Source organism: Bos javanicus, chromosome 19 (assembly GCF_032452875.1).
Source record: "Bos javanicus breed banteng chromosome 19, ARS-OSU_banteng_1.0, whole genome shotgun sequence".
Taxonomy (NCBI): domain Eukaryota; kingdom Metazoa; phylum Chordata; class Mammalia; order Artiodactyla; family Bovidae; genus Bos; species Bos javanicus.
In genome coordinates this window covers 53,052,178-53,073,497 of record NC_083886.1, presented here as the reverse complement: position 1 = coordinate 53,073,497, position 21,320 = coordinate 53,052,178, and the positions used below count along the sequence as shown (strand labels likewise).

The following is a 21,320-nucleotide window of genomic DNA, read 5'->3' as shown; positions in this document are numbered from 1 at the left end:
GGCTCTCGGGAGGTCTCTCACCTGGGGGAAGCTGGAGGCGGGCCAGGTGGAGCGAGGCAAGGTCCTAAGACAGATGGTCAAGGTGGGGGTGCACAGGTGCCCCACCTTGCTCCCGGCTCACCACCCCTTCCCCCTGCTGCCCCATGCTGAGGGAAAGGCGGGGGGAAGAGCTTCCCAGAGGAGTCCCCCCACTCAGCCTTTCCTAGGCAGGGCCAGCTTACCAGGCAGGAAGCGAGGGCTGCAGGCGTCAGTCCCCCCGGCCTGCTCTGGGAAGACACCCCCACCCGGGCACACTGGGGGCCCAAGGTCACTGTCTCCCTCACCAAGGTGTGCCAGGGACAGTGGGATAAAGAGGGTGGCCTCCCTCCTGCATTCACCCAGTGGTCACAAGGGACTACAGGGACCCCACCCCACCCCACCCCACCCCAGGCCCTGTCCTGCCCAGGGCTTCATCTGCAGACTCCAAAAGAACACACACGCTTAGCATGAAGGCTTTTTCCTTAGCTTTGATTTCTCTTAAAAAACAGACAAAAAAGGAACAAGATCATTGTACCAGCATCCTAAGCCTCAAACTAATAAACAAAAAACCCAAAACAAGTCCCCGCCCACACCCTGAAAGCAACAATAAACTTTACGTCTCTTTGGCAACAATAACTTAAAAGCGTCCCATATCCGTTGGCTCTGACAACAGCAGTTACAAAAATACTCCCTGTGCTGCCCCACCCCTTCCCACTGCCCCCACTCCTGCAGCAGGAACCCCCTGGCACTGACCATGGGGTGCACCCACATTGCTTTGGCAGCTGGGCAGGGCTGGGGACTACCTTGCAGAGGGGAGCCATGGGCACCTCCAGATGGGGCTGCAGCGGCAAGACTGCGACCTGAAAGCCCCCCATCTTTCAGGCTGCCCACCTCGGCCCCTTCGCAGGGCTCCAGTGGGACCCAGACAGGAGCCAGCCCAGACCCTGTAGGAAGGGAGAGCTTACAGTCTAGCCAACTTGGTGAAGGGGAAACAGCCACCGACTTGGAGCAGGGTCACCTGAGCCAGGTGACCTCTTCTTGCACTGAGCAAACCCTGAACCGGCAGAAGGGGTGAAGCAGGCAGAGAGAGGCCGTCCCAGCGGGCCTGTGCCTGCCCTCTCACCTGCAGCGGGCACACAGCAGCCTGCAGTGCACCATAGGAACCATGGGCAGGACCAAGCAGTCTGACAGCAGGGGCCAGGGCGGAGGGGGCAACTGCGGGGGCAGGGGGAGGGCTGTAGGGCATCCCTAGGGGCTAGCAGCAAACCCAAGTGTCCAGGACAGATCTTGCCCCCAGGGCAGCACAGGGCTGCTGTGCACAGATGCTCCACCATCCAGGGCCAGAGAGGGGCCTCATCCCGCCCTGCTCCTGCAGGGCGCGTGGCAAGGGGACACCAAAGCGCTGGAAGCTGCTGCTGCTGACCACGGCCAGGATCAAAGTCCCCACCACTCAGTCCATCCTCGCTGCCGCCAGGGACAGGACCAGCAGAGGCTCCGAGGGGGGCAGGGGCCGCCTGGGGCTCAAGCCTCTTTACAGCTGCCCCCAGCACCTGCTGTAGGACCTGGCAAACACATGAGTGTTTGAGGAAACACTAGGGATTCAGGGACTCCCACCTGGCCTCGATCCCTGGCTTGGGGGCCACTGAACAGCTAAGGCTGCAACAGGCCTGCCAGCCTGCTTGTCTAGGTGGGAGCTAGATAATTTATCCTTCCTACCGCATCACCAAGGACCTGGCCCAACAAAACTCAGCATCTGCCCTCTGAAACTCTCCTAACAGACCCAAATAGGACTGGGCTGGCCAGGGTCACATGCCCACCTCCTGGTGAGCTGTGCTTGTTCCAACATGCCACTGTGTGACAGGCGGCAGGTCCTTCCCTAGCAGCTGCAGCCACAGGTCAAGGGCAGCGGGGGGAAGGGCTGGGTCTGCCTGGGGCACAAGACGACTAGGGGCATCCTAGTGGAGCTGAGCTTTCAGGGAAGCCTAGCAGAATGGGGGTGGGAGGTGAGGGCAACTGGGCAGGGATGAGCCCACTTGGTCTGAGGCTAACAGGGGTGGAGCTTGGAGGGAGGGACGAGCGAGCTAAGGCCCCTAAGTAGGGCCCCACCTGGGAACCTGAACCACCACCACCATCACCATCTCCCCTGGACAAGCACCATCAGATCTGAGACGTGCTGGGAGGGAGCGGGCATCTAGCCTAGTCCTGGGAGGGCCCAGTCAGCTCTGTCTGGGGCACTACATCTCCCCAGGGAGGAGAGGACACACACTGAGGTGGCCACAGTAAACAGGCCTGACGTGATTTGACCTCTCCGAGCCTCAGTTCCCCCATCTGAAAACTGAGCTTGTCCAGAAAACAAGAAATAATGAGCACAGGGCCTCGGCGCCCAACAAGTGCCTTACCTCCCACGGACCCGGAGTCCGAGTCGGAGACGTGCGTGATGGAAAAGCGGGACGCAGGCGCTGGTGAGACGGTGAAGCGCGAGAAGGGGCTGGGCGCGACGGACTTGGGAGTCTCGGCGGGGATGCGCGAGGCCGGCTCTTGGGCCGACGACAGCATGAGGCCATCATTCCACTCGAACTCTCCGTCTGCGAGAAATCTGTAGTCAGTTGTGGATAGGATGGGATGGGGAGACCCCGCCCAGAGCGTAATGTCACGCCCTGACCACGCCCACCAAATGAGCCACAGGCCACGTCGCCCCGCCTCCACCAGGGCCCCCCCGCCCCCGCTTCGCCCCGCCCCTAGCTCACCCTGTTCAGTCGCAGGGCCTTCGGGGGAGGGGTCAGCCCGCCGTGGCCGGCAGGAGGCACTGAGGGAGCCTGGGCTGCCCACTGGGAACGTGGGGGGTGACTCCTTGGCACCAGGGAAGGGCTCCCCGAGCTCTCGGGTGGGGCTTTCCTGGGGGAATCAAAGCAACACTTGTCGCCCAAGGCTTCCAGTCCCACCACAGACCCCCTCTCCCCACACCAAGCCCAGGGCGGCTGCCCACCTGGTCAAAGAGGTAGACAGTGACGTCGTCGAAGAAGGACACAGCTTTCTTCTTGCGCTCCAGGTCCTCGCAGAAGGCCTCGGACAGCAGGCTCGGCATCTTAAGCAGGCTGCGCAAGTTGCGCGCGCTCTGGCTCTCCGCCACCACCACTGGCACGGGCGGCACCTCCTCCTCGCTCTCCTCACTCGGCTCCTGGATGCTGTAGCAGCGGAGCTCTTCATCCGACTCGTCACTGTCCTCGCTGTCCTCCTCTTCCTCCTCAGGCCGCCCCTCTGGGGCCACAGGGAGTCCAGGCAGGGCCAGGCAGAGCGGGGTTCTGGAGGCACCTGGGCCCCCGGTCCGTTCCTGCAGGTTTGACCCTGACAGCAGACCCAGGGTCTCCTGGAGCTCCCGGCGGTGGCTTTCTGAGCTTGGCCGGACTGGAGTCAGCAAGAAAATCTTAGAACTCACGGGGCTGGGCATGGGCGGCACCTGGGCTGGGTCTTGGGGCCAGGGAGGCTCCCGCCCAGGGCCTGTGGGGCAGGCGCTTGGCTCTGGGGAAGAGTCCTCAGGCAGTGACAGTGACAGCGGCAGTGGTGGCACCTCCCTGGGTCCAGTGCCCTGTGCCTCCCCGGGCACCCCCAGCTCAGGGGAGGGCTGCGCAGACTGCAGCCTGGGGCTCTTCGGGCTGTCCAGATCAGGCTCTGGCCTGGGGACCGGGACACCTCCATGCTTCTCCTTGGGGCCCACGGGGGGCTCTGGCTCCGTGTCCAGGTCTGAGAAGTAGGCCGAGTCACGGTAGGGATTCTTCTCGCTGAGGCCACCTAGGGAGGCAGAGAGCCGAGTCTCGGGCCCCGGGCTCTCACCCTCTGAGGCCAGCTCCCCAAAGGCCTCGGGCTCACAGGGCTCATGTGCCTCCTTGAGTATGAACTCAGGGGACTCGTAGTTCTCCGTGTCATAGCCGCTGTCCAGGGCTCGGAGCTGCCCGCCAGGGGTGCTGACAGCTGATGGGCTGAAGACCTCACAGCCACCATCACTGGCCGAGGACGGGATGTCCAGGGAGTCCAAGGAGTCGGGGGTTCCCACCTGCTTCTGCAGGGAGCGGAAAGCTGGTGTCACGTCTAGTTTCTCAGCCTGTGGGCCGTCGCTGGACAAGTCAGTGAAGACACCAGAAGTGGCCTCGGTCGTGTCCTCATCTTCACTCCTTGGAGCCTCCAGCTCAGGGGAGCTGCTGCCGCTGTCACGGGTCTGGGCTGGCTCGGTGGCAGGTGCCTGGCTTCCAGTGGGCGTGGGTGAAGCAGGCAGGGTGGGCGGGGTGCTGGCCTCCTCAGCAGGAAGTGGGGCTCCCTCTTGGGATGGGGATGGGATGGAGGGAAGGGTCAGTTGGAGTCCAGCAGAGCCCTCAGCCTCCTCTGCAAGCCTGGGCTCTGCCTGGGGGCTGTCACCCCCACTTATGGCTGCCTCTGTCCAGGGAGAGGCAACCAGGCAGGGGGCAGGTGTCAGGCCCTCAGCAGGATACAGATGGGAGAGGCCAAGGCAGTGGCCCAGCTCCTGACCCAAGGAGGCCCCCTTTGGCCCAAGGAGAGACTCTCTGGGATCCTCTGGGGTCAGAGGATGGCCCAGCTCAGGGACGGCCCACAAAGTCTGCTTCATACCAGGGCAGCAGTCCGTGTAGCCTGAGAGGCCTGGGACCCAGGATTCCGGTGCTCGACTGCCGCTGTTGTTGTTGGCAGAAACGTTGGAGCTCCAGTGTCTATACTGGGCGGCTCTGGACGCCTCAGCCTCCCCCAGCTCCTCCCCACCTGGAGATAGTCGGTCCCCAGAGCTCCGCGAGGGGGATGTGCCCAGTGGGTCCTCAAAGAACGGGGGGCAGAAGGCCCCCACACCCCAGTCGATATCCTCGGCTCCAGGCTCCGCCAGCATCGGTGTCTCCGGTGAGGGTGAGCGGGAGGCGCAGGACAGGTCACGGGCGCGGCTCTTGCATGGGTAGTAGTCACAGTGGCCCCAGGGGCCATCCGCGGGCGGCGCGTGGCCGAGCAGCGGTTCCATGACCAGCGACGCGGCCGTGCTCCCGTCAGAGTCATCATCGTGGTCACTACCATCGGGGCGCAGCGCGGCGGCAAGCGTGCTGGGGGCACAGCCAGTGCAGTCGGGGTCATGGTCCGCGGCAGGCGCAGGGTCTTCCAGGCGGATGAAGTACTCACTGCCCACCGAGGGGCTGTGAGCGCTGAGCACAGGCACCACGCCCGGGGGCGCGCCATCCGGGACACAGAGCTCCTGCAGGCGCGCGTCTCGGCCCGGGCTCAGGGCGCCCTCTGGTGGCGGAAAGGCCTCGGCGCCGCGGCCCGCTTCCCACTTGTACTCAAAGTTGAGGCCATGGCTGGTCTCAGTCACTGTCAGCACGTCGTCGCCCTCCGCGTGGAAGCCGTCGCCAGCGAACTGCTCCAGCAGCGGGAAGGAGGAGGTGGCGAGCAGCTCACCCGTGCCCCCCAGGGCCAGGCCTGCCACCCCTAGCCCGGCACCCGCGCTGCCCCCACCGGGCCGCAGTGAGCGCCAGCGCCGCTCGAATTCCTCCTCTGCCTCGGTGGCGCCCTTGGCGCACAGATAGGACAGCAGCAAGTGCACCTCCTCGGCCGTTGGCCGCTGCTCAGGCTGCAGCCAGCAGAATTGCATCACCTCGTACCTGCGGGAAGGGATGCCCTGGGGCTCAGCCCCTGCCCTCCCCCCCACACACAGGTGGTACTGCCCAGCCAGGACCCCAGCCCCTAAGGAGTGAGCCAGTCTGCCCCCAGCCAGTCCTGGTTCCCCTCCTGCTCACACTCAGGAGCCCCTGGAGGTAGTTAAGGGAATCTCCTAAAATGGGCTCAGTGATGTGGGTGATGGCATGGATCAGGGCACAGTTCCCAGAGCTCATTCATCCCTGCCAGGCCTGCAGGCAAATCTGTTTGGGGTAAAGAAGCCATTCCACTGAGGGCACGGGAAGTGGCCCAGAGGTCACTGCTAGCCAGGGGGCAGCCAGGGCGAGCTAGAAACCCAGGTGGTCAGGAAGAGCCACTTAGGCTCTGGGGACCCAGAGCACCCCTCTCAGCCTTGGCCTTCCCACCGGCGACACCCTACCCCTGCCTGGCACCGGGGGCCTCACCAACGGTCAGAGAGAGTCAGCTGCAGCTGAGGCTTGGGCAGCTTAAGCTGCTGTTCTCGGACAGCATAGGCCAGCACCTGCCGGTCCGAGTGGTGGGGGTAGGGCTGCGCTCCCAGTTCGAAGAGTTCCCAGATGGTCACGCCCAGGGACCTGTGAGGATGACTGCTATCAGAGGGCTGTCCAAATGTTCTCAAAGCCTTGGATGCCAAGGGCAGCTCCCATCATCACACCCGTGACCAGAAGATGGCGCCTTCCTTCAGTAAACGGGCAGGATGTGCCACCTGAGCAGGTCTGAGCCCATGCCCGGGGTGCCTGGACAAATAAAAGCCAGACTGGCCTCCCACCAACCAATTCCATTTGTTCATTCGTTCATTACCATGCTGGGCTGAAACCCAGACACTGCCAGGGGCAGGAGCTGCCCTGGAGAAGCTCCCGGTCCCGCCAGGCTCCTGCGGAAGCTGGAGGGAGGGAATGGGGGTGCCTAGGGACACCCCAACCAGCGTGAGTGGGCCAGGGGAACTGACCGGGCAGTCAGCACACTGGGAGGCTGGGAGAAGGCAACTGGGATCCTTCCAGTGGATGGTGGCTTCCGCCAGCTCCTGGGTACCCCAGGCCATCCTGGGAGGCTGGGGGCATGAGGGACAGAGAAGGTTTGGCAACAGAGAAGTCAGAGTGGCCTTGGCCAAAGCCATCTGGGGACACCAGTCAGTGTGGGTGAGCGAGCAGGCAGGGGAGAGTCAGCCACATGGAGAGTCAAGCGGGGAAATGGAGTGTCCGTGTCGGGAGCACAATTAATGGCTCAGGAGAGACCCCTGGAGGAAGGAGGGCTGAACCCTGGGTCCAGGCCCTGAGGGTTCATCAGGAGCAGAGGGAAGCCAGACAGGCCTCAGGCTGGAAGGGAGCAGGAGGGGGAAGCAGAGATGGGTCAAGACCAGGAACAGGGGACCCCACGGCCAAGCCTCCAGAGGCTGCAGTACCGGGCCTAAACACCGCCCAGCCGAGCACCTCCAGGCTGTGGCCACAGGAGACCCCCGCCCCTACCCACCCCTCCCATGGGAACAGGTGCTACCACGACGCCCCACGTCTCATCAACTTGCTACTCTGACCCTTCCGTCTCCGGGCGTCTGCCCAGTAGATCCTGGGAGGGGAGAGGAGGGCAGGGCTTCCTCCACAGGCCCTGCAGCTCTGCCCGCCCCGCTGCCGTGAGCCTTGGCACCAGCAGCAACAGGTGGCTCCAGAACCCCCACGACCTCACCTGGGGCCGCGTTTGACCACCTCCTACAGAGCAACAGGGCTGGACAGACAAGCACAGCCTCACACACGTGGCCTTGCCCTGAGTGGCCAGTGTGCCTCCCCCCAACAGCAGGGAGCCTGCGGGTGGGCAGGTGGGACTCAGCCCCTCCATGCCCCCGGTCCTCATGGCACGTTCATTGGGCTCGGGTAGGGCAGCCGTGAGGGCTGCGGGCGCAGACAGGCAGGGCGTTGTCGGTGTCCTCACAGGGGCCGCGGGCTCACACTCACCACACGTTGCTGGCCTTGGTCTGGTCCACCACCAGCAGATTGCAGTGCACCTCGTCCACCAGCTCAGGCGCGATCCAGCGCAGCGGCACCCAGAGCTGGTCAGCCGTCACGAAGTAGTCCTCCTGTTGGCAGGTGGGACAGGGTCACCCCAGGCCGCACGGCTGGCCCTGCCCTGGCCCGGCCCCCCCACTCACCCTGTATTTGCCGTGAGACAGGCCGTAGTCGCCGATCTTGACCGTCAGATCAGCCGTGAGCAGACAGTTTCTCAAAGCCAGGTCACTGGGGGGCGGGAGGGTGGGGTCAGCCGGCAGTGCCGGGGGGAGGGGTGGGGGGGTGGGGGCGCATCCAGGACACCGAGGGGGCTGGGCCGCTTGTCACCAAGGGTGTCCTGGGCTCAGTTCGATGGGTGAGTATAAAGGGGCATCCGAGAGGCTGCCCTCCCCTTTCCAGAGCCCCAGCCTGGACACTTCGAGGGTCTGAGTGGACGGGCAACACACTTTAGAATGCAGACAAGGGACACAAGGCCCAGGGCCGGCTGCAAGGTACCCGAGGGCCCTCCTTGGACGGGGCCTCCCTCACTGGAAGCCGATCCACTCCCCTGCTTCTCCTCAGACACCAGTCTGCTGACCTGTCCCTTGGGGGCAAGCCAGCCCGGGGACACAGCAGTCTGCTCCAGCCCACTACACTGCCACCCTCCACTCCCTGGAGGCAGGCGTCAGTGGAGAAATGGAGAGCCAGAGGGTCCTGCCCCAGCCCTGTCCACACAGGGCCCCAGGCAGGGGGTGCTGTGGAGTGCCCACCCAGCGGGAATGCTCACCCCCACCTTTATCTCCCACCCAAGGCCAGCCTTGGCTACTGGCTTCTCCCTTGCCTGCCTGGTGGCCCCATGGGAGTCTGGGGCCCAGGGCACTGGGCAAACGTGGGCTCAGCACCCATCGGCCAAAGTGCTGCTGTGCCAGGAGCCACAGATAGGCGCTTGGGGTGGGTGGGGTGGCGTGGGGTGGGGTGGGCTCGGCGGGCAGTCGGGAGGCTGGCAGCTGCCCTCTTCAACAAAATCACTGATGCTGGAGTTGCGTGTGTCATCACTCAGCACCAGGATATTGTTGGGGAGGACGGCCCGTGCGCTGTCCAGGGCTGGCGGGGCCACATCCATCGCCACTTCTTCAGGCACGCCCCCCCCCAGGCCAGACCCTGGCCCATCTTTCCGACTTTGGGGGCCAGGGCGGGAAACAGGACAGAGCCACCCCTCCCCCCGGGCCTGAGGGAGACAGAGGAGGGCAGGGCCACCATGGGGCCACTGGGCAGCGCTGACCATCATGGGGGCCAAGGACGGGTACCTGCCCAGGCTAGGTGGACAGAGGGCGTCCCCTTGATTAAGCCTCCTGCAGAAGCAGGTGTCCAGCTCCCCTCTGCCTGGTGCTTTTTATTTGATAAAATCCCTTTGCACGGTGGTCCCGAGAGACCGAAAAAAGACTGGCCAGTTCACTGAGGCCCCGCCCAGCGCCCGGAGTGGGGTGGAGGCCAGCCGAGCGCCCGCGGGCCACCCCCGCCCTCACCTGTGCACGAAGTTGTTGCGATGCAGATGCAGGACGCCACAGGCCACCTCGCAGGCCATGCGCTGCAGGGTCAGGGGATCGGGCGCCATGGCCTCGGCCACCCGACAGCTCCGCAGGTAGCCCTTGAGGTCCCCCTGTCGAGAAGGGCAGCACCGTCACCTGCCGGCAGGGAGCGGCTGCCCGCCCCCCTGGGCCCTTCCTCCCCAGCAGGGCCCATGGGAGACCAGGCGTCCTGCTAACTCTGCGGGGCTGCCACTGCCCAGTGAAGCCCCTGTGTCCGGTCCCCAGATACCAGCCGTCAGCAGGATGATCCTACGGGCAGGGGACACTTTCCCTAAGCTGACCCCTGGCCCCAGGCAGCCCTGAGGGCCAGCGGGGCCACATCCTGCCTCTGGCCACATGAGCTGTGACACCAAGCCTGGACAGAACCCAGAGCCGGTGACCAGAGAGTCCACGGGCAACTCCATGACCTGCTGACACCACCCAGCTCCAGGGGGCCCGACCATCCTGGGGAAGCCCTGGGAGTCCAGAAACTAGACAGCGGCGGGACGCATGTCTGAGGAAGGGCACCTCCCTGTGGGCAGGCGGCTCAGCTGTGCGTGTGTGCATGTGTGTGCATCTGTCTGTCTGTCTGTCTGTCTGTAAGGGGCCCTGCGAGGCCATTAGCAGGCTCAGTCACGGCCGGAGACTAAAGTATGAGCGAGGCTGTGGACCAGACGTGAGGGCTTTGAGCCCCCCAAGCGGGCCGGGGTGCCCCTCGGGAAAACCGCCGTGACTCCGAGCAGCACAGGCAGATCAGGGACGCAGCTGCCCCCACCCCCACCCCGGGCACCATGGAGGCCCAGCCCTGACAGCCGCCATCTCTATGGCAGTGGGGTCACCTCCCTCCTCCCCCAGGCCAGCTCTGGAAGGCAGTGGTACAGGGCCACCTGGACCCCACTTTGCGGGGGATGTGAGGCCCACAGGGTGGGGCTGAGGGGTCCCCGGCTCCGCCAAGGCCCTTCTGCAGGATGCCAGTCCCATTTTCCAGAAGCGCAGAGCAGGGACTGGGGGGAGTGGGCTACTCACCATTGGGCAGAACTCCATCACCAGCAGGTAGGGCGTCACCTCAGCGCACTGGGCCAGGCACTGGAGCAGGTTGCTGTGCTGCAGGGCCCTGCGGGAGCCAACAAGCCACCCTTGACTTGCACTCAGGGCAGGGAGGGGGTGAGGGGGCGAGGGGGCAAGGGGGCAAGGGGGCTGGCTCTGCAGGGCACAGAGCTTGCCTTTGTCTGCAGGGCCCATGCCCCTACCTCCTGGGCAGTGCCCCACCCCAGCCCCTCCAGCAGAGCCAGTCCCCAGGGCCACCCACCTGTAGGGCTGTGCCTCCTCCAGGAACTGCATCTGCTCTTGCACACTGGCGCTCGCCTTCAGCTCCTTTACCACCACCTGGGTGCTGCTGATGCCCGAGTTCACCTCCCCCAGGAATACCTGCGGGGCAGGCATCGCCAGGTGGGCAGACACCACCCTCCCCAGGCTCCGCCCCCAGCCGTGCTCCTCCGGCCAAAGCTTGGCTCGTTCTGTGCAAGTTGGGAGCGTGCTAAGTCGCCTCAGTTGTGTCCGACTCTTTGCAACCCTATGGACTGTAGCCCTCCAGGCTCCTCTGTCCATGGACTCCTCTAGGCCTCAATTTACTCATCTGCAAAATGGGTTCCGGATCCCTCCTAGGCAAACCCTCCTGGCTCTCTCTTTGGTATCTGCCTCCCCCGAGGTCCCTAGCTGTTCTCAGAGCTCTGGGTTTGCCGTGAGGAAGATGGACCCACCATGCCCCCTGCCTGGTGCTCAGGGCGAAGCCACCAAGATGCTGCTCCCTGTCCCTGCCCAGTCAGAGGTACCTCCCATACTGATACCAGGATCTGCGGAGAAGAGGTGCCAGATCCGGAGGCCCCCAGGGAGGGCTCAGTGGGTGTACCTTAAGAGGGGACCCCAGGACTGGGGAGGTTTCTAGAGGAAATATCTCTCCAGCCCGCCCACTCCACCTGCCAGGCAAAAGGGACCACGCTGCCAGCCTCTGCCACCACTGACCCCCTGGGACAGCAACTCACCTTCCCGAACCAGCCGTGTCCAATCTCCTCCAGGTACAGAAGGCTGTGCCGGCCCAGGTCTGTGGACTTGAGCAGCTGCACTGTAACAGGGCAGGGGGCTCAGGGATGCCAGCTCAGCCTCCATCATCACCCCATCTCTCACCTGTCCCCTAAAGAGGCTGCCTGCCTGCCTGGCCTGTTCTGGGGAGCCGCCTGGATCCCTCTGCTCCCTCCTGATGGGGGCTGCCATCGGGAGCAGGGTGCCTGCTGCCCTGCAAGCGACACCCGGGCATGTTTCTGAGTGGATCTGGGAAGGCTGTGCCCCCACCTACAGGGACAAGCCAGGCTGGAGACAGCGGGGCCTGGAGCCGGGACCAGCTCACAGGCAAGGCCAGGCAGGCAGTGTGGCTGGGGCGGAGGCCTTGGGGAGGAGGACAGTGGAGTGGCCCGTCCCCTCACCCCTGCCACAGGCTGGCATTCCAGCGCCAGGCACCCCAAAGGCTCCTTTGTTGGGGGCTGCTTGGCACAGCCCTGTACGGAACACACTGGGCCCATTCTCCTGCGGGCTGGGCGGGGTGAGGTCAGCAGGGAGGAAGGGTCAGTGAGAGCCCCAGAGGAAGGGCCAGAGCTGCTGAGCCCACCCACACACTGCCTGTGCCCCAAGGGATTCCCCGAATTCTGCTCCCACGCCAGCTGCCCAGAGGGCCCAGGAGGCAGGCTGAGCCAGCCAGCCAGTGGAGTCCGAGGGTGAGGGGCTGTTCCTGGGGACTGCAGACCCCAGGCAGTGCTGACCTCGAAGCTGAGCAGAATTGGGGGTAAGGGGTCCCATTGGGCCCTGAGTCCCGGGGCTCCTCCCCCTGGGCCCCAGCCTGCTGCCCCCTCCACCTCAGCCTGGCGTCTCCCCAGGCAGGCTCAGCATCCCTGACAGTGGACCCTGGGGCAGTGATGGAGGAGAGCATGCCGACTGCCAGTCAGTGGAAAAGCTCTCTCTCCTGGCAGCTGCACGGGGCAAGGTGGGCTGGGCCAGGGGTCTTGGGGTCTGCACCCAAGGGGCAGAGCCCATGGAGCCAGGCTGGGGAGCCTGAAGACTGGGCCTGGCTGGGCCATCTTCCCCCACAGTGTAAAGGGGTGGCCCTTGCTACCCGGGTTTTTAATCCTTAACCTCCAGGTGGGTTGCTCTCCCAGCTTCACTGAAATCTCTACCCCTCCCCGGAAGCAGAGTACCCAACAAAGAGCAGAGCAGAGCTGTAAAATGGAAAATGTGATCACTGCCTTCCCCTGGGTCTCTGTCCCCCTCATCCCCAGGGACAGTCCCCTAAGGGATGGGAGAAGCTGGGTCTCAAAGATTCCTCAGGGTCCCACATACTGCCAGGGGCAGTTGTCAGGCCCAGGCCAGAGGTGCAGTGTCCCCTGAGGGGACCCCTCAGTCCACACCGGCTCCCAGTGTCAGCACAGGGGAGACGTCCACAGTCACCCCGGAAGGTCGGAGGGCCTCCTATAGCACCACCCTTCCTTCAAGACTTCATAGGGTGCTCCTGTGGGCCCTGAAATTCCTGCCTAACTGGTGAGTTCTCCTCCAGGAGACACTGGTGGGGGTGGGGAGCGATGGTCATGGGGCCTGGGGGCAGGGCCCAGCCCTGAATCTTGGAAACCCCAGACCAGGATGAAGGCTGGGATTCAGGGTGGGCAGCATCGTGAGCAGGACCCAGTAGGGCCCAGAACACAAGCCGCTGGGACAGGCCAATATCACAGGCCCTGGTGCCAACAGAGCCCCCCCAGCACCTGACACCCCACCCAGTGCGCCTAGAGGAGCTGGGGGGCAGGCCCAGGCCTGGCCGTGAAGCTGTCGGGAAGCGTTCCCGGGACTGGAGACAGCCTCCAGACACAACTGGGAGTTCTCAGAGCGCTGGATCAGGTAAAGGCAGGTGCAAAGCCCAGCTTGGCCACGGACCTTTAACCTCTATGGTTTGGGCCCTGCATCTGCCCTGGGGGTGGCCAGCCTGGTGGGGGACCACGGGATGGGGCTGGCGGAAGAAAAGGCAAGGAAGCCGAGGCTTCCGCCTGCACCTGCCCCCACCCAGGGTCCTGAGCGAAAGGCTCCACCCCAAAGAGCCCCTCCCTGCAATGGGTGGGCCCTGCTCCCAGAGCCCACGTCCTAGGGACCACGGAGAAGCCCCTCCTCCCAGCACACCAGTGCCCATCCCAGGACCAGACAGAGCAACCCCTGCCCCTTCACCCAGCAGCCCCAGCTGGCCCAAGCCTGCTCACAGCGCCCCAGGTCCCAGCAGAAGGGGATACAACCAACCCTGTGCCCCCCCTGAGCCTCCCACCTGGGCCCACAGGGCAGGGGGGCGTCACTCACCTGAGCGCCCGGGCTGCTTGGCCATGGGCAGGGAGACCTCGGTGAGTGGCAAGACATACACGTCGGGCCCGTTCTGAGCTGCTGTGGCTGGGGAGCCCTGTGCCGAGAAGTCGGCCGCGTACTCTTCCCCCTCGGCATTCTCAAACTCCTGGGCCAAGCAGGCGACACACGCGGTGAGCTCCAGGGCTCCCCAGAACGGGGAGGGTCGGGGGGCAGGGCGGGGAGGGAACAAGGGGTGCAGGCCAGCTCTCAAAGGCCCCTTTCTTCCCAGGGCCCAGCTCCCACAGCACCCCTGCCAGCTGCCTCCTCCACCCACCTCTTCTCCTCGGGGCAGAGAACAGACCCCACTCCCTGCCCCGCTCCCCCCTCCCAGGGACACCAGCTGCCCCAGGAGGGCAGGGTTTGTTTTGTGTTGGTTGAGGGGGAGGTTGGGGTTTGTCCCCCACAAGCAGAGCCTCAAGGGTGGGGGCTATGAGCCCCAGGGCAGCCGCGCCTCTCCCGGCCTCAGCCCGTCCACACCAGGCCTACCAGGCTCAGGTGGAGGCAGGCAGCACCAGCCCCTTGGTGGCAGGGAGTAGGTGGGGCGCGGCTGGAGGCCAGCTGCCCTGGCCCATCCAGAGTCGGCCCCTGACTCGTCTCAGCCCCCCCACTTCCCTGCAGCCTTCGCCCTCGGTGGGGCACCCACGGTCAGTCGCTTCAGGGTCACGGCTGGAGATCCAGGATGGGGGCTCCATCATCCCCCCAACTCTGCCCCAGCGAACAAGCAACTAAGTGCCCAGCCTCCGGACAAGCAGCATTCCTGACAGCCCATCTCCCCAACCAGTTTCACCCCAGACAGGCGCTGCCATCTGCTACGGCTGTCTGCCTGCAGGGCCCCGGGACCTTGACCCAGGCGGGCCAGCATCCATCCTCTCCCCAGACTCCTTAAGAGCCTGGCCCTGGGCACCAGGCTGGGTCCCTCCTGGGCCTGGCTGCTATGTTGAACTTCACGACTTCCCACCCGCCTCTGTCTGAGGAAGCCCCCTCACATTCCTGAGCCATGGCCAAGTCCCCCAGGAGCCCTGGGCCAGAAGCAGAACCCCAGTTCCAGCGCCACAGGCCTGTCTGACCTGGACTGACCACTGCCAGGCAGAAAACAGAAGCCAAGGGCCACAGGACTTCCCCAGAGCTGCAGTGGGGCCACCCCCGTGGACAGGCAGCCGGCCTGGGAGCCAGGAGGCCTGGGTTCCTCCCCCAGTGCTGAGACCCCAGGACCCTGCTTTCTCTGGGCCTCGATTTCCTCGGCTGCAAGGAGGAGGCTGGGAGCCCTCTGGGGTGTCCCTGCGGACCTGTCCTGGACTGCATCCTGAGACAATGGAGCCGCTGGGGACGAGGTCTACAAGGGATTCCCCCTCCCCAGGCGACCACCCTGGGGCCATCAGAACCACTCTCCTCGCCCTGTAATCCCAGGTGGGACTCTGAAGAGGGCACAGATGCCCACCCCCACCCCCAGGGGCCTGACCCCAGCCCCAGCTGGTTACCTGACGCTGCCACCTGGAAGCCCACCGGATGGAGCCAGCACAGCGGGCGATCAGGTAGGACAGTGTGAGCATCGTGGCCCAGCCCCTTCCCCCAGTGCAGCTCCAGGTGGGGGAGCCCAGGCAGGAGCCTGCTGCACAGGCTGGCCCTCCCACGGAAGCGCGCTGGTGCTGGAATGTTCCGGGCACCATGTTCCCAGGAGGTGAGGAGGGCACGGGTAGGAGGGGGCCACGCTGGCCCTTGTTTGGGGCCTTGTTCTCACAGCACTCTGAGGAGGGGCTGACTTATACAACCCGACCCGGGCCCCTGCCCCCAACCCAGCCCTCCCCTCCTCCACCTCGCCTGGTGCCAGGATCCTCCAGGAAAATGCCAGCATCACTCTGGCCCAGCCCACTGTGCCTGCAGACCATGGAGACACCACAGGGGCTTGGATGTGGACCCGAGGCTCCCGGGGCCATGGCCCTGCTGCCCAGGCCCTGAGCTTCCCCGGCCCACCCCTCAGAGGGCTCTGGGAGGATGACCCGGCCATGAGTGTGGCAGAGATACCTTGGTAAAAGGCAAGCACCAGGCGGATTCAGCTCTCCTGGCCCCCAAGTGGGGAGGGCACTATCTTCTAAAATGAGGGTGGCATGGCTGCAGTGTGGGTCACTCGGAACGGGAACAGTGGTGGGGAGTGGCGCTATGCTGGGCCACAGGACAGCCCTCGCCCCGACCTTGCCAGCCCAGGAATCTGACCTCCAGCCCAGGGCGGGCAGCTGAGGGGGCGGGAGAATGACCACAGGCAGCACCATGTGCTAAGTCCGCAGAACTCGGCCCACGGGGCTGGGGGCGGGGGCCCTAGATGGGCTCCACAGTTCCCAGCTTTTTCTCCTTGTCCTCCACGCTCAGAGGACCAGAAGCTGAACATGGGGGCAGCCGAGGGCACTTGTAGGATTGGGGAACAGCACCCCAGGGGATGCCCCTCGGCTACCCTCCTTAGGAGGCACCTCGGCCCTGGGATCCAGCCCAGGATGACCCGGGAGCTTAGCCCCGCCAGGGCGGCAGCCTGAGGAAAGGTGGCCCAGTGTCCAGCCGATGCTTCAGAAACAGCAATGATGACTCCTGCTATCCCTGCTCCATGATTCCTACATAGCACACAATCCTTTCCTCACGGGCAGAAAAACCCCTGGGTAAGGTGACCCCAGCCAGAGAGCTGCTTGGCAGGATGGCAAGTGTGTCTGGGCAACTTTGGTCTTCCTTTGCTGATTCGAATGAACAGAGATTCAAAGAATTGCTGAGCACAGAGCCTCCGCCCACCACCCTGAGGCCCCTCCTCACTGTCCCTGGAGGCACAGCCCACGGAGGCCTGGCCCTGAGCTGGGAGGTGATGGTAATGAGCCCCTGTCCCCATGGGGGAGACTCAAACTGGGGGAAGCAGTGGGAGGGGTCCCTGACAACCCCTACGCCTCTGTCAGCTGCCTCCAGAAGAGGGGCTTATGGGGTCCCAGGCCTGGGTTTCCATGATCCCCAGGCAGCCCCAGGAGGGAAGGCAGGCCAGTGCCGAGTGGATGGCAGAGGGCTGGCCCTGGGGACCCCGTCCTTAGCCCCCCACCCCCAGCCCTCACCTTGAACCCGATGCCTCCCTTCTTACAGCACAGGCAGGCCAGCATGAGGGCAATGACGGTGAAGAGCCCGGAGAAGGACACGGCCACCACGGACAGGGAGGACGACCAGGAGAACTCGCTGAGTGGGGCGCCGTCTGCCGAGGGAGAGAGCGGTGATGAGCAGCTCTGCATCCCCGTCCCCACCTGCACCTGGCCCCCAGGGGCACTCAGGGGCCAGCTGGACCCTATCCCTGGCTCTGTGCCTCCCCGACTTGCTGCGGTCTGAGCCTTAGCACCTCCACCCTTTTGCTCCAAGACCCGGTGCTCGGAGGCACAGCCTCTAGGCCCAGGGCAGGTGGACCCTGGGGGCGGCCACAGCAGCCCAAGCCTGCCATCTGCGGCCGGCCCCTGGGCACCGCACTGGCCTCGCCAGGGGACACAGGGCTGGCAGAGCTCCCATTTCTGGGGGTTCATGGACAGCCCCCAGGGAGCTCAGGCTCTCAGGGCTGCAGGAACCCCCTCCTACACTGGCCCTTCTGGAGCGGGCCCCTGGGGCTGTCACATTGCCCTAGCTCTGGGGTGACACTGGTAGAGGCCATGAGACCCCAGGGGTGTAGGAGGGGGACCCAGGCCCCACTAAGTGGGAGAGATTGAGGGCCTGGCTGCTGGCCACATGCCAGGCTCTGGGCCAGGAGACACAAGACCTGTCCGATCTCTGAGGACAGGGATGTCACTTTACCTAAGAAGGACAGACAGTAGTGCTCCTCCATGCAGCCTGGCATTTCCAAGTCACCCTCTTACCGACTCCCACTGAGGGCCCCCCAGTGCTGTTTCTGTTCTGAGCACAGTGGGATCCTGTCTTCTGCAATGCCTGGTCCATTTGAATCCCTCATGGCTCACCCTCACCAGACAGGGAAACTATAGTGCCCAGGACAACAGAACGTGACCCCCAAACACACAAGCATGGCCCCCAAGATAAGGTTCCAAGCTGCCCTCATGCCCCTGCTGAGCTAGAGCTCTCGGGAAGTTCAGATCATCTGGTGCCCACAGGACGTTGTGGTCAGGACGTGGTGGTGGGGCCAGCCAGATGTCCCCTAAACTCTGGGCTGGCAGCCCCACCCCTGGGCTGCCCCCCAGTCCCTCCACTCCAGCTCCACTGCATGCCCCTTCCCCAGGGACTTTCTCTGTCTGAGGACTTTCAGCCCCTGAGGTTTCCTGCCTGCCCCCAGCTCCTCTGCCCACTAAGCACCCCAACCCCTCGGTTCCCAATAGCTGATCCCTCAGAGCCATGTCACCCCACCTGCCATCACTGGTCACTCAGGTCACAGCAGGTCTCAGCAGCACCTCACCGGGTCCTCACGGGCACCGAGGTGGCTGCCATGCCTGTCTCCACTGAACAGGAAGAAATGGAGGCTCAGTGAGGGTGAGGAGACTGCCCGAGGCATCACAGCTGACCTCTGACTGCTGTGCCTCTGCTCCCGGGCCTTCTGCGCTGCCAGCTGATGGGGTATCTGGGAGGGCTTCCTGGAGGCAGTGTGAGCCCAAGAGGCTGGAACAATGGCAAGTGTGGCCTGGACTCCTGCTCAAGCCTCCAAGCTCATTCTGGATATCCACATACAGGGAAGAGAGGCAGGGCTGGGGGGACCAGGTAGGAAGGGTCCCCATGGCAAGGGAAACCAGCTCAGCCTGCCCCCACAAAAGACCTCAAAATGTGGGCTGTGTCCCCCAGTCCTGTGGGGCTATGAGCAGATACCTTTACAGGGGCCTCCACAGGCCAGGTTTCAGGTGTGCGTACGTGCATGGGCACATATGCAAACACAACCCCCACCCATTGTGTAAGGCCCCCCCGCCCCCGGACTGGGCTTTCCCACCCAAATAACCTGTACTTGCAGGGTGCCAAGCAGCACTGGCTGCCACAGGAAGCCACAAAAGCCCCCAAGGATGTGCCGTTGCCATGGTGACCCACGGGCACTCAGCAGGCTCCCCTCCCGCCACCTCCGCCAGCTCACGCACCCCTGCACCTCCCTAGCCTGGCTGGTCCCAGGGCCTGGAAGGAGGCAGCAGGCACCAGGCAACCTCAGGTGGCCAGCCTTAGCCTCCACCCTCAGTCTCCTTGATGGTGCTAGTACCGGGGTGCAGCCTTCCTGTGGGTCCCCACAATCCCTCTGCAGGCCCTGGTCACAAAACTAGGCTGAGGGTAGGGGATATTCAGCATGATATTCCAGACTCAGCAGCAGAAGGAGGGTGGCAGGTGGGCCTCCCCCACCACCCAATGCCCACGCCCCTGAAAGTGGACCTGCAGGGATGGGGAGACCAAACAGATGGGCAGAGCCAGGAGTGGCTCTGAGAGGCTGCGGACTTGAACTTTCAAATCTATAAAACAAGCCAGTTTCTGGATCCCTGCCAATGCTGGAACAGTCAAAACCCTGCCCCCGAGACTGCAGAAGGTGACGGGAGTGGTACCCTCAGAGCCACTTTGCACATAAGGTCATGAGGCCCGTGGAAGCTAGGAGACTGCTCTTAGTCCCCAGGCAGCTCGTGCCCTGCCCTCCAGCATGAGGGGATGATCCTGGGGGAGAAGGAGGGTTCCAACAGCCCCTGGGCAGCAGGCAGACCTGTCCCCTCCAGGGTCACCCCCGAGACCCCAAGGCCACACAGAGGGGCCACTCAACCCCTTCCCACACGTAGGCTTCACTCACTCAAGTCCTGCGCCCCGGCCACCCCCAGGAGGGAGCCGCCAGCGCCCTCACCACCTCCGGCTCAACTTCCAGAGCCTTTCTCCATGCCCACAGGCAGGCGCCTACAGCCCAGGCCCTGCTGGCCATGAACCTGTGAAACAGACCAAGGTCTGTTGTGTCAACACAGCAAGAACACACTACAGGTACTACATGCGTGCACACACACACCCTTTCTTCCAGGGCCCTAAGTCTTCTCAGGAGATATCATCAGGCCACTTTAGAGGTAAGAAAACTGAGACTTGGAGAAACTGTGGACACATCCAAATGCTGATAGGAATGGTCCTTGAGGGCCTCAGTGGGCCCATTCCTGACTCCAGCTCACTGTCCCTCCACCACCCACTAAAGACACCTATAGGGAAGGCCTCACATGTACCCTCAGGATGGACACCCACTAACAGCCAGCGAGACCCGTGTGGGGTCTTGTTCATGACCCACCTCTTCCCAGAGGGCAAGAGGGGTCAGCACCTCATTTCATTCTTGTGACAACCTCAGCGAGAGGGGTGACTGCCAGGAACGCTCTCTGTGTCAAGGGCCAGGCAGACACCCAGGACTGGAAATACCAAAAGCCTGTGCTGACGGACAGCGGGAAGGGAAGGGGGCCAGGGCCATAAAGGGCACCGCGGCCCGTCAGGCTGATGCTGGGGCAGTGGGGGCCGAGGAGGGGGCAGAGCAGCTGCAGGCGGGGACTCGTTCCACGGAGCAGATAAGCAACACCCTGCAGCCAGACAGGACGGGGAGCAGGAAGAGCCCGAGGTGCCCGCCGCGGGTGGTGGAGTCCGGGGTCACGAACACCCGGCACACCTAGGGTGCACGGGTAGGTACGGACGTGTGTCTGTGCTTGTGCACCTGCACACACGTCCTTCCTTGCTCCGTCCACTGAGGGAGACTTCCAGCATGACCCCGCATCCATCCCCCCAGTGCCAGGCCGCTCACACAGCAGAAAGATCATGTCATCACCAGCACGACACCGCGGGGGCCCAGGAAGACAAATTGCAGCAAACGGCTTTGTTGTTTGTTTCAAGAAGGAAAAACCCATTTGAACAAACCTCAAGTCATCCAGCTCTGCAGCAGCGAGTGTCCAGCCACAGCTTTGCTCCCGACTCTGAGCCCTTTGCCCTACTGTGCGCCACTCACCCTAGTGTGACTATTAACCCCACTCGAGCCCAGCACAGAAGGCCCACTTCCAACCAGACCCCAAGCCCAGACGCCTGCCGCCCTACCTTGGCCTGGGGGACGACTACACAGCCAGCGGGAGGGCAGGCCAGCTGGGTCCTGGTTCCCTCACCTGAGCTTTGACCACGGTGGCACAGGGGACCCTTGGCAGTGAGGCATCAGCTGGTGGAGTCCTTGCTGCCCACCAGGTGGCACTCTCTGGCTGTTTTATGTCCAAGGGTTCAGCAGGGAGAGCCTTTCTGAAGACACTGGGCAGGTGAGCAAGGATTGGAATGCCAGGCCCTGGATGTGGGTGCGAAGCCCAGCACACACATCACCGCGCCCACCCCCTTCTGTGACCATGAGGGGCTCCAGGAGTGGGGCTGGGGGCTGCAAGGCTGGGTGTCAGGTGCCAGGCTCCCTCCAGGTGGCCGGGGTAGGCCCCTGGATGTGGGAAACAAATGCTCTGCTTGGTTGGGGGGGACTGACATAGCGGGATGCATGCCGCTCAGGGGTCCAAGCTTGGGCATGCTGTATTTGGGACCCACCAGCATCCTGGCACACGGCCGCAGCTAACATCCCGTGTTACAGGAGTTCCCTAAGGTGCTGCCCCGCTGGCTGGCTGTGCCTGGGCCCCACTCGGGGCTTCCCCAGGCCTCCACGGGTCCTGTTCACCATCACAGGACCCACCTCTGCAGCACC

The 21,320-nt window shown here is 64.1% G+C and overlaps 1 protein-coding gene across 3 annotated transcripts in view; it reads right to left on the bottom strand.

The window, feature by feature from the left end:
• Nucleotides 1–480: 480 nt before the first annotated feature.
• The window catches only part of AATK (apoptosis associated tyrosine kinase), a 39,583-nt gene continuing 18,743 nt past the window's right edge, over nt 481–21,320 (bottom strand). For 2 of the 3 annotated variants that reach the window (XM_061392610.1, XM_061392612.1), the window contains exons 2-14: nt 16,750–16,883; nt 13,628–13,775; nt 11,287–11,366; nt 10,554–10,672; nt 10,271–10,358; nt 9,203–9,336; nt 7,841–7,925; nt 7,647–7,768; nt 6,126–6,275; nt 3,005–5,666; nt 2,766–2,913; nt 2,418–2,603; nt 481–1,580 (exon numbers count right to left, since the gene is read on the bottom strand). In XM_061392610.1, coding sequence (XP_061248594.1) covers nt 1,540–1,580; nt 2,418–2,603; nt 2,766–2,913; nt 3,005–5,666; nt 6,126–6,275; nt 7,647–7,768; nt 7,841–7,925; nt 9,203–9,336; nt 10,271–10,358; nt 10,554–10,672; nt 11,287–11,366; nt 13,628–13,775; nt 16,750–16,883 — 4,097 coding nt within the window. In that variant the 3' untranslated portion in view covers nt 481–1,539. The remainder of the gene's footprint in view (nt 1,581–2,417; nt 2,604–2,765; nt 2,914–3,004; nt 5,667–6,125; nt 6,276–7,646; nt 7,769–7,840; nt 7,926–9,202; nt 9,337–10,270; nt 10,359–10,553; nt 10,673–11,286; nt 11,367–13,627; nt 13,776–16,749; nt 16,884–21,320) is intronic. The other variant, XM_061392611.1, reaches the window with a different exon arrangement.